Source organism: Bacillus rossius, chromosome 6, assembly GCF_032445375.1.
Source record: "Bacillus rossius redtenbacheri isolate Brsri chromosome 6, Brsri_v3, whole genome shotgun sequence".
Lineage (NCBI taxonomy): Eukaryota > Metazoa > Arthropoda > Insecta > Phasmatodea > Bacillidae > Bacillus > Bacillus rossius.
The window spans coordinates 60,032,884-60,052,786 of record NC_086334.1 but is presented as its reverse complement, the minus strand read 5'-3'; the positions used below and the strand labels follow the sequence as shown (position 1 = coordinate 60,052,786).

The 19,903-nt window shown below is 32.4% G+C and overlaps 1 protein-coding gene across 1 annotated transcript in view; it reads left to right on the top strand.

The window, feature by feature from the left end:
• Nucleotides 1-18,801, top strand: part of LOC134533242 (DGAT1/2-independent enzyme synthesizing storage lipids) — a 55,750-nt gene extending 36,949 nt beyond the window's left edge. The window contains exon 7 of the mRNA XM_063370651.1: nt 3,628-18,801. Coding sequence (XP_063226721.1) covers nt 3,628-3,738 — 111 coding nt within the window. The 3' untranslated portion in view covers nt 3,739-18,801. The remainder of the gene's footprint in view (nt 1-3,627) is intronic.
• The last annotated feature ends 1,102 nt before the right edge of the window (nt 18,802-19,903 follow it).

The following is a 19,903-nucleotide window of genomic DNA, read 5'->3' as shown; positions in this document are numbered from 1 at the left end:
TTGTATGTACTGGTGTAGTTTGACTCAGTGTGAATACCAAACAATAAAATGTCGTATAATTCCTTAGCAGTATGTCTCCTTCTCTTTGGTGTAAGTATTCTGACCTTAAAATCAACAAATATAAGTAAGGTGTTTAAAAGAATTAACTTCTCTATGACTGCTGATCTCAGTGTAATAAAAACTAATTATTCTTTCAAGACAATCCAAGCTAAATATTTCTGTCTATCTGGTTTACCATACACATGATATGTAAGTATGGTTATCAATCGGAAAAATAAAATATAATGAAAATTTAACTTTTTACTAGGGTCAAAATCATGGTTGTATGGGTGACAATACTCTTTTGCAACATATCCAACTGTAACATGAAAAGTGACAGAGTCAATGATTAGCAAGCAACATACAAATACCTTTGAGACAATTATTCATGTTTAAATAGGTTTTTCATTAAACAAAATTTCAATATCCGTTATACTTAAATGTCTTTCAGAACTAATTACGTTTTACGTAATTGTATCACTGAATAATAGTTTGGTTATCAGTCAATATTTTAAATATTATTGAAACACATTTTAACTGGCAAATTAGTCTTTTCTTTGTTTTTACTAGCTCAGTCTCTTTCGGTAGATCAAACTGTCTCAAGACTTCTGGACCTGGGGCTATTCTTTAAACATTCAAGACAATTAATGACTTTAACAGATTTTAACTTTGATATCGTACATATTACTGATCAATGTCAGTTAACCAGGTCCAGTATGTACAAGCTACAAGTCTTTACGTAGTTAAGTAGTATTAAGTTGTTTTTGCGAGTTTCAAATTAGGTCTTGATTGTAAACATCATAGTTTAAGATATCTTGCCATTAAAATAGGACAGGTAACTTCTCGCTGTTCTTGTTAATTCGGGGATGGGGCAAACAAACCTCGTCGCGTCGTTACAATACCAAGAGGCTGTGGAAAACCTCTCCGAACCCCTGTCTCTCCTCCGATGTTGCTGGTTAGATCTCACTCTCCTCCGATGTCGCTGGTTGGGTCTCCGTCTCGATGCACCTCCTCTCGTGCTGCTGGTACTCCAGCAGGACTGGCGTCGGTCACCTGGAGTCGTCTAGAAGGATGATGTCCTCCGGTACACCGTCTACGATGCCGTCTACCGCTGTCGAACTCCTTCCATCTCGAAGATTGATAGTCCTTTTCTTCTTTTCTTCTTAATTCGTCGTTGATCCAGTTCTATTTATGCTGTTAGTCAAAACTTATCGTCGTCGTCGATTCTTTAGTAGAGCTTCGAACATCGGTAACTACCTCTTCTTCATTGTGTAGTTCCGGTATTTATTATAAAATCATCAATTTCACGTAGATTCTAGCTATTCAGTCGTCGTACCAATGTTTTACGTGATATTCTTACATTCATTTATGACTAAATCACGGAGCTCTTTCTCTCTAATCCTTCTCCCATGATAGTAGAACAGAAACTCAAGTTCCAATTTGTTTCAAACAGTCAAAGCTTTCTCTATTGAACACTCTCCGAAATCACACTGGAAATACTAAATTCTTTAAATAAAATATATGCGCAGTCGAGCGTCCAATCACATATACTCTTTCCTCAGTAATGACCCAAAAACAATATTAAAAGGTGTAAGCTCATTTCCTATTCGTCGCCGTTTAACAAATGTTTGCAAAGACATTTCATAAAATTATTACTTAGATAAAACATGAAAATACTTAAAGAGTAACACCAAATTGACCTGACCATAGAGATACAATACTGGTAAATATAATTCATAACAGGACTAAGACAAAGTCATAGAGGTAAGAAGTAAAATAATAAACATAAAATTCATTTCTATTGAGGGCTTCTCAAATACCTCTATAATGTGCAAAAGCAAAGACAGTCGTCAGGCAAATGAATCCACCTGTTTCCTCCAAAATGTCGTCTTAACATTCTTGATTGCCCTACATTTGAGCTTGCCCATTATTACAGGTGAGGTCATCTTAAATTTAGGGCAGAATTATATTTAAAGTCTTACTATATGACATAGTAGCTTTGATGCATTTAATATTAATTAGGAATCAGTATTTAAAAATTATAATTGTATTAAAATATTTAATAAAGAATTCAGTATACATCTTACATGTAAGCCTAGACCTAATAATTTCATATAACAAACAATAAACAATCATTATGTACTCAATTACTCATTAATAAAGATTTGAGTTGATATCTTACCTGTAGGTCAATATTTAATCATTTTATACAACAAAAATAAACAGTCATTATGTACTCAATTTCTCATTTATTTCAAAAACTTTCAGTTATGTATAAATTCATTAACAGAATTTGTCATGAATATAAAAAAAAACACGTTCCAATTTATTTTATTTTGACACAGAATATTTGCACACGCTGCCGTTTTGAAGGTTTGTGTTTTGTGAATAAACAAAATACCAGGCTAGGGAATTTTTTTTTTTAACAATTTTCCAAACAATTTTTTTGTACTTTCAACAAAACATTGAAATCGGTCACTCAATAAAGACACTCTGCTTTTTTGTGGTGGCAGTGATCTTTATGGAGCACTTGTATGGTTTGTCACACTGCGAAGTTACGTGCTGCTGATGGGGACTGAATAGGTCAAGGTTCTCAGCTGTATAACCTGCACCGAGAACTGTAAATAGAATTCCAGTGACACTGAAAGCTTAACAGCCAAACCTTCCTACCCCTCCCCCTCCCTTCCTTCTTGTGTGCAAACACACTAAACGTCTGGTACCGTAGGTTGAATATTTCTAACTTCCTCATAAGCCCTGTGTGACAAGTGACGAAAGTAAAGATTCATAAATCTTTAAAAATAGCCGGAAGCTGATATTATGTAATTTACCTCCTCCCCCCTTATTCTACTTTCTCATCCCTCATCCCCTCTAGCTAGCTGTCAAATGGAAAGAACGTAAACATGCCAATTTTTTTTGCCCATCTTTTCACTAGAGCCCAGGGATCATTGTTTCAACTAACAGTAGACCTGTGAAAAATAACACAGGCTCAACATACTTTTAAAATTCTTAGCTTAAAAATAAAATATATTATGGTGTTTGCTACTACTCTTTCAGCCCTACATTACTTTTAACTTAAAACAACGAATCATTTGTGTAGATCCTCTTTTAACCGACCTATGTTAACTTGAGCGTTACATTTTACACCAATTATATAACACATACATAACTTGCAATTGATTGTCGGTAAGTTGCCAATGCCATATTGGTTTTTATTATTTATTTTTAATAATTTACTTAATATATAGAAAACAGATATTTGCATTTTTCTAAATAAATTTACTATGGGTGTTTGTAAATTATTATGTTAAATATGTTTTACTAGAATTTGCTGCACCACAGGATGTAGGTTCAAGACTGCTCCAGCCATTCAATGAGATGTGAAGAAACTGTGCTACCTAGGTGCTAGGTGACTTGTTTCTAGCCAGATTATGCTAAAGTGGGGATCTTATAAATGATATTAAACAAATAAACATTCCAACTCTCAGGGCCTACTGTAACAGTTTATGGTGATGAACAAAGCTGCGACTGAAGTAAAGCTGGAGAGGCGGTGCAGTACTCTGGGTGGAGAAGGAAGTTGCGTTTGCGCAGGTGGCAGCAGCGTTGGAAGAGCTAATGGAGAAGCACCAGAGGTTCCCGGGCAGCATCTTCAGGGCACTGGTGGAGCGTGTGTACAGCGTGCCCAAACACAAAACGGCATGATCAGGGCTCACGAAGCATCGATCATGACTTAAGTATTAGCTTCCAGAAACTAAGAATCGTCTCTCTATGTTTACCAGTAAGTTGGTTACGCCTGTAAATTTTTCAATTGTTTTTTTTTTGTTGAGTTTTTATACATGTTTGATAGCAGTTTCTGAAACCAGCAATACGTGATGTAACGACTAGCTTTGTTTGGCTAGTCATAATTGATGTACTTGTTGTAGGCCTATTTTATCGCTGCAGTTAAGACTGCTAATTTGGGGTTAGGTAATAAATTACATTCTTACATGTGCATTTTTTAGTTGCAAAATATGTAAAAAAAATTGTGATAAAGGATTTAGGTATTGATTATTATAACTCTGCTGTATAAAATATTTTTCTAGAAATGGACTAGTTGAGGTTTTGGTTTTTCTAAGTCAAACTGAGATGTTTGTTTACACGTCAAGCCAAGTTTAGTCAGGTGGTAATGTAAATGGTCGAGTTGGCTCAAGTTAATGTAATACAAAGTTTGTTTGCAGAGTATTAGAAAAAAAATTATAGTTACGACAAATTGTTGGATGTAAAAAAATTTGTCTGTTGAAATCGTATGAATCCACTGTAAATACTTTTCTTCCTATAAAATGTGTAATATCAGGGTGGCTTGGCTGGTTTAAACCACAATAGTTTAAAAACACCAAATTGTTTTTTAATAATGTATTTTTAAATAGAATATCTTAATAATTTTAATGAAATATCTAATTATACTCTAGTACCTAACAACAAAATTTTGGTCATTAATGTTTCTTGTGATTTACAGGAACGAAAACTTATATACTAATCAAGATCTAATCAATTAAATTATCTGAACAAGTTGTAAATAATACCTAGTTAAATACTCCTCTAAAATTAAAAATATTAAATAGTAGTTAATTCCTATTCTTTGGGAAATCCCTGACTACCCTGGTTAAGTCCTAGTCAGATGTGGAGATATGCTGGACTTCAGTTCTTTGATGTTATAACTTTTCTGGTTTAACATGAGTGGCAGAAAGCGAGATGTTGTATGGCTTTCATTTGAACATGGTAACAAGCAAAGGAACTAACATACTAAAAAAAACCATGGTTTAGACAATTTTTATTTATTTATTTATTTATTTTTTTAATTTTTTAATTTTTTAATTTTAGTATTTGCCAATGCTGGTTCTAATTGAGGTAAATATTTTCAAAAGTGTAAATTGCACTTCCACACTCATTGTGGTAGAACCTGAACTGTTGACATATGACTCAGCCCAAAAAGTCAGTAATTTTTTTTATTTTTTTTGCTGAACTTAAACTCTTTGCATCCTCAAAAATAATCTCTCACTTAATTTTGGATTGAAAAATTTAGTAAATTTCAAAGAAAATATTTTTGTAGAATCTCTGACTTAGAAAAAAATATTCTCACATCTGGTAGCCCTGCAAACATGATACTGTTTACATAGTTGTTCTAGTGTGGAATAGCTCTCCGTTTGCTGGTAAACATTTTAAAGTTAGTGTTTTTAAGCGTAGGTTGTGATATTCTGAAAGGAATTTCAACATGTCTCAACAAGGCTTTCTAATCATAATTTTTTTGTCTCATAATTTTTTTTCTTGAATTTTCCTTAGATACAGAAGTTAATCTTTACCTTGTTATTCATATTAAAAATACTTTTAACATTAGGAAGAAAGTGTCTAGAGGCATTTTGTTAGCAGGTTTCGTCTGTATTTTGGTAAACGAAGCATTTATCAAGAACTACAATTTTTATGAATTTTCAAATTTTAGTCATGCACTGTAACTAAAAGTATTCTCACAACTATTTTACTGTACAGTGAAACCTCATTATAAAGTACCTCACTATAAAGGATTTCTCAATTTATAATACATATTTTCAGGTTCTAGCAAGATGTTTGACCTTTAGGTATTAACAGTTCAGTTCTAAGTTCTTTCATTATTTAGTACTAAAAAGGTGGGTTTAATCAAGTACTGTATATTGAGATTTCACTCTCCTGTGTGGAAATAAAAAAAAAATCACCAAAGATACATTAATTTCATTTCACACTTTTCTTTAAATAGAAGCAAATCTTAAAAGAGGACTAATTTATTATGGTTTTGCCGTATATTAATACTTCTATTGAAACATCTCTCACTGTCGCAGCAGTAAATACTACAATTTAAAATTTATCTAACCCAGGAAAAATCACTTATTATACAAGTTTTTTGAAAAAAATTTTTGAGTGAATTGCAAACAAAACATAAAAATTACATTTCTCTTTGTTGTATCTGACAAACTTGACTTGACTGTGTCAAAGCTTGAACTGAGGTTATCTCTCTCAACCCAACTTGGCTTTACTCAATCAAGATTCATCCCATTTTTATTTCTTAAAAGTTTTTGCATTTCGCCTAAAAAGTAAGAATTTTAAGTGTGGTATAGACTTAGTGGTTGCTGTACTAGAAACTAGAGAAATTTTACTAAGTTCAGATTACAAAGCTAACCAGCAAATATTTCAGCAGAGCTTTCTTAACAGACTACTACACTTTGGACACTTGTCGTGCTTTTAAATTCTTTTGATGTGATGTTTTTCAGTAAAATATGAAAAGTAATGCATTTATTTTAAAAACAGGACCTGATCTTAATATTGCATATCAGTGTTTTTTGCAAAAATGTTTGCTTTTGTAGTTTTATGGTGATCTTTGAGACATTCTCTGTATTTGGTGATCTTCATTCTCTGTTTGGTGACCTTCCTTTGCTGTGTTGATGATTGTCTGACACTGATTACAATATTGCTATAATCATTGTGGCACCACTAATGTATTCCAGTAGCCATTATAGATGTTGCAAATCATTGCAACTCGATTAATTATCCATTGTTGGTATGCACGTGTAACAAATTTACACCTGACTTGCTCCATTTTTCTGCGTGCCTAACTTTTTTATTTTTTTTTATTTTTTGCAAATATGAATATACAGGAAAGTATTTGAGTGTGATATTTACTCTAGAGCTAAATCGTTATTTTATTCACTTATGTGCAGGAAAATGTGTAATAAATGTGGGAGCACGCTATGTACTCATAAAAGTTTTTGATACCAAAATATATCCAACTTTTTTTTTTGCATCCGATCTGATGGCTGTACTAAACACAGCGACGAATCTAGGTCATGTTTGTCGCACGAAAACAAATGAGCTGTTGAAACATGCCTTGTCACCGATCAAAATATGTTAGCTGTGACAAGTGATAAGTGTTTGTTGAAAGTAGCAGCTTTGACAAGACAGCATTTCAGTGAAACACACTAAGTGAGAACTGAGATGTGTAATAATTGTGAGCACCTTGGAATACGTGGGAAAGAAGGGCTCAGATCGTGAGGGGCAAAGGGGGAGGAAACAGAGCAATAGTAAAGGCAGTGAGCTCTCATTACTTTTAAGCATTGGAAGCAGATGCCACTTAATATAATATAATATAATATAATATAATGAGTAACTAAGACTGTCTTAAGGAATATATTTTTTCGACAGTGAGAAAAAAAAGTATAGATTTTTCCCACCCTTAAATTCAGTCCATGGTGAATACGTACGGAAGTAGGCCATTGCAAAGCTTCGACTAAGCCAATCAATCAAAGCTCTTTTTAATATTGGATTTTACTTCACCTGGAAATTTGATACGTATTCATTTTATTTGAAGCTTCAGTTGTGATGCAAGGCTTTGCATGTTATGTCAAACTTGGCATTTCTTACAAAGCTTGGAAGCTTTTGCTCGTGAAAATATTTAGTTTTTTTTTTTTTGTGTTGTAGAGGTTTTGCTTGAATGAAGTTGGTTACTTAAAATAAATCAAAAGAAGGCATTCCTTTTGCTTTTATGAATGCTTGAATGCTCACTATTAATTATAATGCATAGTTATTTTATAATTTTATTAAATGATGTTATATGTACAACCCATTTGATTAATCACTTAATCAGTTTAAACATTACAAATGTTTAACAATTTTTTTTTTTTTTTACTTCAATCCTGTATTTTATAAAATAAGTGTAATACAGCGTCGCCGAGAACACTGTTCGCAATTTGATTTGACTTTGCAAATTTTTTAAACATTCAATTTGATATTCACTTTGCATCAAAAAACTAGTATTCACTCAGGCCTATACGGAAATTGCATTCAAGAATTAGGTCCTTGGCGACAGTGGTCTCAGGCATGAGGCTTTTGTGGTAGGGATTTGTAGTTAGTGGCAGTTCATTTATATGTACATATTTGTTGTATGAGGAATTTAGGCACTAATTTGGTAGCAAGTGTGTCCAATTTCCCTGTAAGCAGATGGCTATATCTTGTAGCATTTCTGTATATAAATTTACTCTATTGTATTTGGTCACAAAATTTTTCTTCTCTCCATTTTTTATTAATTAAGAATGATGTATTACTCTTATAGTGGTCAACATAAACAACTAAGGTATTTGGTTTAGTCTTGACCTTATAATCTGATTTGCTTGAAAGAATTTTACAGTAACCACATCAGTACTGATAATATCGCAAATATAATTTCAACATAGTGTATTGGAAGTGTACTGCCCCGTTAGACCAGGAATCATGGTTGATTTATTTTTAATTTTTTTACATTCCAATCATTTTGTTTTGAGAAGGAAGGTTTTTATTTTGGACTGTTAGTTAATGTTTATACTTATGTGTTAAAATGTGCGTTACCGTATGTTTTTATTTGTATACTTAAATTGAATGCATTTTAGTTTTGTGGCTAGTTATGCAAAGTTTAAAATATCTCACGTAAGTGCAGCAGTATCTCACAAAGGTGGATATGCTAAAAGTCTAGTTGAACCATATATGTGATTTGTAGAAACCTGCAAAATTTGCATATTTACTCGGCAACAATCTGGATTGAAAAGGTTTGTACAATTGAAGGACCTGAGTCATTGGATCACTAATTATTTGACATGCCTTGAAGGACTAGAAGCTAATGACGAATGCCTAAAAATACAGAATACGCGTCATGCAGATTAATTTGGAGCCAGAAAATAACGTGAATTTTACAAGTCTTTAGTGATTAGTAATCTCACCACTGATATCGCTTTTTGAGGAGACTGATCCAGTGGCTTCCGGGTATATTTCAGTACCTTTTCACACCAATAATATTACTGAAATCTAATTTTATTTATGATAATGGAAAAAAAAAAAAGGACAACATTTTACGGTTTTGGAAAACTTCATTTTTTGCATTCCAGGGTTTTTCAAGTTAAGCTCGAGTCAAGCTCCAAAGAAATTTTCACTGTAAATTTCAAACACACTTCTTAAAAAACATATGAGTTGCGGAAGATACCAATAATTTATTTTATTTTTTTGTGGGGAAATTTTTTTTTATTTTGCAGTTAAATAATTACATATTCTTGCTGATAACAATTACATGTTTGCATAAATTCAGTATGAAATTAAAATTATGGTTAGTGAATAATTACATTTATAAGAATATTCTTATAACTATGTATTTACTCAGTATCTAGCAATTATTTTAATAAAGCCAATGAAAAAAAAGTAAGGTTAAATGATGGTTTGAGTGCATATTAAATGTAGTTTATATAAAATCTTGCTAGTTTTTCTAAGGAAACAAAATTAAACATCAGTATTTAAATTCTTATAAATGTTAAGAATACTATCCATCAATTTTTGTAGGATGACTTTGAAAAACGATGCTCTGGAGTTTGGGATGACGGAAATATAAGATGATCTCAAATGTAAGAAGATTATATAATATAATATAGAGTCTCGAAAATAATGATAGTATTGATTTTAAGACAACCTCACATACAAGGCTAGATTTGTTTACTACAACAAATATATTTTTACTCAATCTTCAGTTAATTTCAATCTTAGAATACTTGTTTTTATTTTGTTTGAGGAACTTACCATGGGTTAGTTGTGTTTTTAAATAATTTGACCAAAAAAAATCCATTGCAGTTTTTGCAACCAATGAAAATTTAAAGCATGTATGTAGATAGAAAAATTTTAGGTATATTTTCTAGATGCAGTTTTTTTATTATTAACATCGAAGTATTGTAAGATTAACAGTTTTTTGCTGTATATGTAATTGAAGTAGTATTCTGCAGTGGCATTATGCAGGTAGTGATACCACCGCTGATAAACTAATCATTGTCCTTTATTAGTGTCAGTAATTATGAGCCTGCAGTTTTTTCAATAGTCAAAACAGTTTTTTTATAAGGTTAGTTGTAGCAGGCGGTCATTCCACCTTATTGCCAAGTATATTAAAAATATTTTTAAAAATTATTCATAATAAAATTGAATGTGTCTGTGGGATGTGAAAGTGCATATTTCATATAGTTCAAGCTTGACTTTTCTAAACAGAGACTTGGCCTACTGGCATGTTCATGACTTGAGGCACAGTAAAGTATTACCACTCAATTAACCTGCTGAGTGTTTGCTTGTGCACCCTAGCAGGCTGTTATTAGCAAGGTCCAACTGTGATTTAAAGTGTGGAACAAATCCTGGTACGTAGCTACGCACTCCTGCAGGCTAGACAGTGTTGCCAATCTTCCTCCTCTCCACCGCAAACAAGCCTTGCTTCCCAGGCCCACTTGGCCGTGTCCAGTTCGACTGCCTTCAGAGTGTGTGAAGAGATGGATAATCTGATGTGACTTTGTTTTATACACATTTGTTGTTGTTGTTGTTTAAGGATTACAAGTTACCATAAACTGCTTCTTTTCAAATATTAATTTGCAAGTGAGCCCCACACGCAAAAATGTGGTATTATTGATTCAGAACGAAAAGTAGACAGGAATGTGATTACTCAAATGCACACAGGAAAAGACCTAGTATTTAGATGTCTCGCCACCCAAGGTGTTGGTTTATAACTGTGATTACTCGCCTAAATGTGTTTCTTTCTTTGTCCATCAGCCAGCAGAAGCCTGTGCATACATATTAGATTTTGACTGTAAATTGTCTACGGCTGGGTTTAGCACACCATATTTGGCTATCTTGTTTTCTTGTCAATTCAAGTATTTAGGAGCTATTCCTGTAAATTCATCATGATGGTTCTCTCACATTTTATGTTTCATCTCAAATTACTCATTTATGAAATACAAATTATCCAATAGTGGTTAAAGGTCATGCAAGAGTTCATGATTATGATAATTTGCATGACCCTTAACAGCTTAAAATAGTAAATACATATATGGTGAGAGTATTTGTAACACAACAACGAAAGCATGAGTGCTACCAGAATAAAGTGACAAGAAAATCCCATTATTAATCAGAATAACAAGAAAATGAAATAACCAACTTGGCTGTGCCTTGACTAGAGCTTGTTTTCCTTGTTTGACACTTGTGTTGCATTACAGTGTGTCAAGAAACTGCATGTCTGGTCTGGTGTGATGTGTCATTTGCATCGTGTGGACAGAGTGTTTAAGGCTCTGCCTGTCAGGAGCTATGTTTGAGTGAGGCACCAACTCGGTGGAATATCTGTGTTAAAGTTCAGTAATACACCTGTCCTACTTTATATGTACCAGGATACAATTTTTAAAAAAGAACTGTCTATAAAGGCCATGTCTGCCACCATTTTAGTGTTTTTAGTTTGTGTAAACACCCACTCCTCAAAGTAACGCCCTTAATTGTAAACAGAGTGTTAATCCAAACAGTGCTAATCAAATATGTTTTTTTTTCATAAGTGTGTGTGTTAATCAAAATAATTTGTTTTCCAATCAGGGAAGTGTGCTTGCTGACAAACATGTTAATCAAGACACTACTCCTGTTAAAATCAATTTACAGTACTAAATAATGTATGAGTACCAATGAAATTAAATATTTTATTTTCGTTAAAAATTAATTAAATATTAAAGTCTATACTTAAAAAAAACATTTAAATAAATGTGTTTAGTAACATTTTGAGATAAAATAACCTAAAATTAAATTTTAAAGTTTCAGGGACCACATTGTTTACATAATAGGGATTTGGCATGACATTCATGAGAGACTCTGACATTTCAGTGTTACAAAATAATTATGTAATTAATGTAGGAGACAAATTAAAATTTTAATAAGATTGAAAAAAAATCACAAATTTAATGTTTTCTATTATTAAAAATATAATTTAACCTTTTAAGGTGATTCCCAACTCTGTCGTTTACTAAATGTGTGTGTACCATGATTTGCACTAGCGTATCCTAGTAGGCATGAGGTAAACTAGCCCAGTGGCTTATAGCTTTACTCTCCAGATCTGCTGCCGAGATGCATAGACAATATTATATAAAGCATGGGCTGAACACTTGGGTCTTTGCCGAAGATAAATAGGCACTGAAGGAAGAGAATAGCTATTAAGGAAAGAGCAAAATATTGTTTGTTGATTTGTTATGTTATTAATTCGTTGCAATGTATTTATGCTACACAAGTGCTGTTGCCATTGTGCATGCACGGAAATAAAAATTCACGTAAAAGAAAACAATGCTACTTTGAATCTATAACCGTGCTACTTACCATGCTATAATTTATTGGCGTCGTTACTTCAAAAATCGGGCATATCAAACAAGCTTTACTTCGAGGGGTGGGTTTAGTTTTATAAGTTATAATCGCCAACCAGCTGAATGTATGTTTTTATTTATGAGAACAGTTTGCAAATAATAAGTGCATTGGTTTTACAGAAAAACTTAATGTGTGAGAGATTATGTGCAATGTCTTTTGTCGCCTATCAAAGTGTGTGCATTTTTTGTTATGCTTAGTTATGTGTATGCATAGAAGCAAATGAAAGCAAAAACAAATTGGAATATATTTGTTGTTTACATGAATGTCTTAAGGCTTTGTCTCATACACCATATTGAATATTTTGTTTCCTTGTCGTTACTAGTATTTATAAAATAGTCCTATAAATTGATGTTGATAGCTCTAATATATTTTACATTTGATTGCAAATTTTGTCTCCAGGTATTAATTACCTAAATGTTATTTGTGAGCTGTAATAGATCACGTAAGGGATCTTTATTACAAATACCTTGGGTGGCTTTTTACTGCTATAAAACATCACTTAGTAAACATCTAGTGACAAAATTTATGGTGAAACATAAATTTTTATAGAGTTATTGTATAAAATTTACAGGAATACTGTATAATTATAGTAATGGCAAGAAAACAAAATAATAGCCTTAGGTTTTTGTAATATAATTTTGTTATGGCTTTTTCATTCTACTATTTTCTGTCATACTGATAAGTTTGTGTGATATAGAGTAATTAAATTAATGTTTTTTCTCCCTTACTACACCAGGTTTCAGGGGCATATACCTAGCTTAGGGGGGGGGGGGGGGGATCTGGATTAATCGCCTAGCTTCATATTTTGTTAAACAGCTGTGTTTTGCTTTGTAGCATACTTCAAATAGGTATTTAAGTTTTTTTTTAATTCGTGTTTTTTGTCTTAGATTGTACGTAAAATAGGACTTTTTATGCAACTTAAAAACATTTGGCCTTAAATTCCACTTAGTGCTGTTCTAAATTTTTGGCAGACAGTGCCACAAAAACCCACGTGGAATAAAATTGTGGCTCTGCCTTTGTGACCAGGTAATTATTGAGTTGTAGTTGCCTTACATGCTTGCTTGATTACGTCTCACTGAAACCATCTGCTAATCAGCTAAGCAGGTTTTTGTTAAGTCACTTTGTTTTCGTTTTTAATGAACATTCCAATGCTAGTCTGTGCTCGAGAGAGCCAGCAATGTTGTGCCTAAATTTGTTTTGGCAGTTTGTTTCAATCCTTAGAGAGCAACTGACTATACTTATTATAAATAAGTGGTGTTGGCATGTATGACATACATACTTATGAATGATATTATTTTTAATAACCTTCATTATAGATTATTTGGGGTTTGTTATATATTTAATGTTGAACTGTATTTGTATGGCATAATTATAAAATGTTATTACCGTACTTGGTTCATGGTATTTGAATTATATTATTATCACTAACTTGTTTGATATTTGAACACATTTTTTTTAGCAATGTTTTAATTATGCCTTATTTTATGTTCAAATCATGTTGTCTTTGTTGTGACCACACATGAACTCTCTTTGCAATCCTGGGTGTGTATACACATTATAGTAACTTCTTATGTAAAATTCATTTTTGTGCAGTTGCCAATGATTCATCAGTAATGTGTTGAGCCTAAATACTTCCTTGTTGGTTACCATTAGTTGTGTAGACATGTTTTGTTGGCTCTCATGAACTGAATCACCAAGTTTTTATGTCAGATGTGAAAAGATATAATGTAGCGGTGAATGATGGAATAGTATTGGTAACTCACGTTCATAGCATATTTTGCGTATTGGTAACTCACATTCATAGCATTTTTTGCCTGAATAAAATTAGGTAGGTATATAGCAATAGCATCCATGTATTGGCAGTCTCAAACATAAATAGTGTTCATGATAGCAAGTCCAAAACAAACAACCAGGATGAAGTATACTTAATCCCAGCTGCCACGAATCTAGACTAACCAGATATGGTAAACCTTCAAATGAATAATAGTAATTTATTGACTTTTATAATTGTAAAAAGACTCTAGATGCTGTCAAAAGTTTAAGTGGTGGTGCTACGTCACTATGGAGTTCAACAGCCCTATTTAATAAGTGACAATAAAAAAGTCACATTTTTACTTCCTAAATATTATTGTCTTTAGTTCATATTTTAATTTGGAATTCTGTACAAATATTTAAATTTTAAAATATAATTACAAATAGTTTATTATACATATTTGATTTGACTTTGAATATTTACATTCCGAAATAATGAATATTCAATTTCAGGGTGTCGACCGACCGGGAAAAACTGGAATTGTACAGGAATTATACTGCCCGAGAAAATACGGGGATTTTGCGGGAATTTATCTCCATGTCCGGGAACTTTTGACTTTTCCCCGCCCGTCAACAACATTTATATATTAATATTAAAAAGCGAAGATTTTACTGCAACACAATCGTGAATCGTGTGATTATTGCGTCTCTACAATATACTGGTGCTTTATTGTAGAGTGCTGAATGCAGACGATGGGATCAACCAACACAAGTTGCCGCGTAATCGTGTTAACCACTTGCGTAAGGCGCGTGGACTCGCCCAGTTTGTTTTGTTACTGTGGTCATTCGTTAATGGTCGTTCCCGCTCATGCTTAAATTTTTTCATCCAGTTTATTTTTACGTGTTGTATAGTGTGGTTATTGTTAAAGTTCGTCCGGATGGTAAGTAATATTAATAATGCATCTTTGTGTGTGTGCAGAAGTATTTATGATAAATCTTTTTATTAAAAAATTGTTTTCGTTTCGTGAACATCGGAAGAAAGTAGACAACATACCTGCAAAATATATCGTATTTGCCGGTGTATAATGCAAGAATTTTATGCTGATTTCAGTGGTCATGAATCAAAAATCATATTATATGCAGTGTCGTATTATTTTTGTATACAAGCGACCATTATCACGTGTGTATAAAAATTAAGCGCGTATGACAAAGTTAATTGCGCCGGCCGGCGACAGCTGCAAGCCAGTCTTGCTCTGTGTGAGTATACATCCACCCCTTGAAGTAACGCTGCTCGATTAGTGCCCATTAATTAGGGCTCTTTTTGAAGTAGCGTTCTTTTTCGTCTACAAATATTTTTAATTTACACGCCCGCATAATGGCAACGGCACTTGTATCAAACACAATGCAACATAATAAATCTCGGCACTTGTATAATTTAAATAAAATAACGAATTTAAAAAAACATTAGTTTTCACTTTTCCGTAATAGCTATTCAAATTTTTGGTGACTGTTTTCTTATGTCTAGTTAAAAGTTTTACAAGCAATAAAGGTACGTTAATATATCCGTGGAGGGTGTTTATACAGCCATGTTTATGCTACTACTTCCATCTGGCGAGAATGGTCAGAAGCTTTCGAGGTCAGTTAATCTCATGCATGCCAGGTTGCGCTAGTTGAAGTTGACAGCGCATTACGTTTCCAGAAAGAAAAAAAAACTTTTTGACGTGACAACGTCTAACAAATAGATGAACGCCGGCTGCACGCACGTAAAAGTGTCCCGTTACGCACATTCTTCCGTTACACTGTGTCCTGTTACGCTCATTGTACGATTGCGCCGCATCTATCTCTCTTCCACTTGGCTGTTTATAAAGTGAAGTGAAAAGTTATCATTCCTTTATTATTAAAATAAAAATTATTCAATTTTAATCATAAAAGTATGCAATCATTTCATCAATGTTTTGTTATGTCGTTGTCACGTTAAACTATCGTCCGTAAACCGACTTTACAGACAACCAATTTTTAAACGGGATAAATGTGGAGTATGGTACAGTAAACATACATATTTCAAAGGCGGCAAAACCAATTATTTGATTAGCGCTGTTTTGATTAGTGCTCCATTTTTCTTTGGATGGATTACCGTGTTACGTCGAGGGGCGTGTGTACTGTACTCTGTGGGACAGGAACTTGGTTGGCAAAAATGGCATTTGGCAAGTGGCATATCGCGCGCAAGGTCATGCGAGTCACATGCTTCTTTCTAAAACAGCACTGCTGCCACAATTGTTTTGGGTGCGTGTAGTTTATTTATTTATTTATTTATTTATTTATTTATTTATTTATTTTCATCCATTTGACCATACAGACATTTGTACAAATGGTATAGGACACGTCAACAAATATAAGTTAATACACAAACAGTACAAGTTAAATATACCAAAAATACAGACACGGGAAACAAAAATAATAATAACAAAACTGGTACTGGTATATATACAGCCTCTAAAGATAAAAGTTAAAAATTTGACAGTTGCCATGTGGCAAAGTTTGGCTGCAGTGCAAAGTAACCTAGAATGAGCTAAATTTTATCAACATAAAGGTAGGCCTAACTTTTCTGTGACAAATTTGCTTGAAATCCAAGTTTTTGGTAAAAATATTATTTGTAAACATTTTTTTGTACAATTTTTTTTAACATTGCTATTATCCTAATTAGTGATAGTGTAAGCTGTAAATGTACATGAACTTTTTTATTAGTGTACTGGAATGTACGGGAATTATACAGGAATTCTGTGACCCAACATGGGTAGACACCCTGAATTTGTTACGAATATTTTTGACAGAGCATACCTAGTGAGTTAGTCGAATACCGTTTACTTTTTAAATTCATTTGTGCAATATAAATAGATAAATACCCAGTTTAGATGTTTTCACAAGACCGTATAAGCAAAATCACGAACAATACTCTGCATTTTATAAAACCAAATAAGTATTCAAAGTTATTTCGCTACTGTCTCGCGAAACAAAAGCTAAAAAAATCACGTGGACTATTTTTAAAATTTTAACGTGGAAACAAACTATTATTTGTTTTCATTTCATCACACACACACCAGTAATGGCAAATAATAAGTGAATGTCAACAACCTCTGGCTAAAACACAGTGCGATTGCTATTATAATAAGTGAATGCGATAGTTGCAATAGGATGTAAATCAATAGTCACAAACAATCTACTACCACCTTATGACACAATAGTATCTTGCTGTATGTATCTAGTATCTATAATGAAAAGTACGTTGTCACTCAAAAACAAAAACATAATTAAACATAAATAAGGATCCTGGATTCCAAAGGAAACAAGCAGAAAATTGTGTTCGTAATATTGCTAAACTAAAATACAGTTTACCTAGCTGCTGTTAACAACGAAAAAAAGTGAATTGCATGGGTTTAAACATGTAAAATTTTTTATAAAAATGGATTATGCAGTTCACAAAAATTTTCTGAATAATATGTAGAGTAGCTTGATCTACGAAATAAAGCAATTGAAAACTGAAGTTAAATGTTGGTTAGGTTAGGTAAGCTGCATAAAGACATTTTCTCATAAAATTTAAATATTTTGGGAACTATAATTTTACTGTACCTAACTACCCTTTTACTTCAGGATTATTTATTTCCTAGAAGCTACTACACTACATACGTACACTACTTTTTAATTCCATACGTATTTGTTATGTGATGTGAAATATTTTTGTTAGCAAGTTTCCAAATCTAATTTTTGTTATTCAAATGTGATGTTCGTATTCGATTTAAACTAAAAAAGTAAAAGTAATATTATATACGTTCAGTCCTTATTTCTTGTACTAATGTAGAAAACTAGTGATGTAGAAAGTATAATCAAATCGTAGATGATACGCTCTGTTCCTGAAGATGTCTGCAAACACTGGACTTCCTTTTACGGACTTGATTCTTTGTTATTCTGTGATCCAGGTTACATCAATTGGTTACAATCTTTAGCACTAGTTCATCGACTTGAAGTATTCCAGACACAATTACAGCCTTAGCAGTCTATGTATAAGTTTGTAGTTCACCATGATTTGATAATAATGGAATATTGTATCATCCAGTTGTGTGCTGTCATGCAGTTACGCGTTTCATTGATATTGTTCTAGTAAAAAAATATTTTCTTTTGAGGTGAGTTTTGTGGTGAACTGCAGGCAAATATAGTTTTGTTTTTGGATGTACAATTTAAGCTGCCAGTGACTGTTGATAGATAATTTATTTCCATTATGGCCAAGTAATTTACATAGTTTTTTCAGTCACTCCAATAAATAATGGACTGAAAAATTAATTTTATTCATTGCTGACAGTTCTTAGCATAACTACATGTGTCTTTAGTTAATTTCATTGTGCTAAAAAAAAATGGCAATTTGCTATGAATGTAGTTTTTAATCTAGTAAACAGTTATTGTAGGATCACTTACTAATTCAGTATTGTGAAAAACATTCAGGTGTTCTATTGATTGTGGGTGGTCGGTATTTTAAGAGCTACCTTGAAATTGTGTTAATGTATCATGCAAAAGTTTTGTTGTAGGTAATTAATCATGTCATTTTGCATTTATATAGAACAAGAACATGTATTGATATTTTCTTTAATTAAATTTAACTTTTGTCATTTAAAGATATCATGGTAAATGTGCAATCTCATTTACAAAATTTTAGATATTAAAAATGTTATATACAGTATTGTTTATTTTAACTGTTAATTTTCATTGTGTTGTTGGGTTGACAGTGAAATAATATTATATTTGTTGGTAATTTTTTAAATGGTACTTAAAGATATTAAAATTTATATACTTGTTACTGTTTATAAAAAAATAAAGTGTTACTTTAAAAAAAATTATTTTGTAGAATTTTTTTAATATACTCTCTCATATACTTAGTGATTTGATTTTATATGAAAATCATTGTTTTCCAGTACTTTTCACTTCATGCCATTTGTTCAAAGTTTTGATTTTCATGTTTTTACATAAATCTTACAGAACAACCAACCATTTACTGGCTTTGTACTAAGTATCTCTAAAATTTTGTATCAGCTTCAATTATTTCAACATACTTCTACCTGTTTTTCATCAAAATGGTGTAGTTTTAGATGTGCTACAAACTGTGCCCCACCAATCCGGGCACACACACAGTGTGCAGAGCTTCATACGAAACCCCCCAATTTAAAAACTGCTCAAGATATCTGAGAGGTGTCTGTTTACAAAAAGCATTAAAAAAAAACTCTGAGAGCAGATATGAGTTCTATTCCGTTTTCATTTTTAAACTGTATTTTTATAACGGTGAAAAATGGTTAAAACGTGTGTTTTCAGAATAATCCAGTAGAGATTTTTGAACGCACTCAAGGAACGTTCATTACACCATTATCATTTCTCCACCATATAAGGTTATGGTTACCACTAAAATCTCTAATTTGTCCTATGCACGAAGAGAAGACTGTGTGCCAGTCCACAGCCATTGCCTAGAGGTGATACCGCGCTAGAAGCACTAGCGATTGTCGCACTTAATATTGCAAATATTTGTTTTAAGTATATACTACTATTAGAGACAAGATTATATGGCGAATAGCGATAAAACCGAAATAGACGTCAATACACTTCCAAACACTGAAATCCAAGGCGAAACACAAAATAAAAATGAAATTCACCTGAATTACCTAATTTTGTCTACTACAAAAATTTAGTGAAACTTTTGTTCAAAATCCATTTCAGAGGCTTTTAATGGAAATTTCAATAAAATTTTTATTTAATTATAAATTTATTTTAGCAGTTAGACATCTGAATTAAGCAATACCATACTGCAAATGTGACATTTTACTGTGACCAAAATAAATTAAAATAAATAGTAACG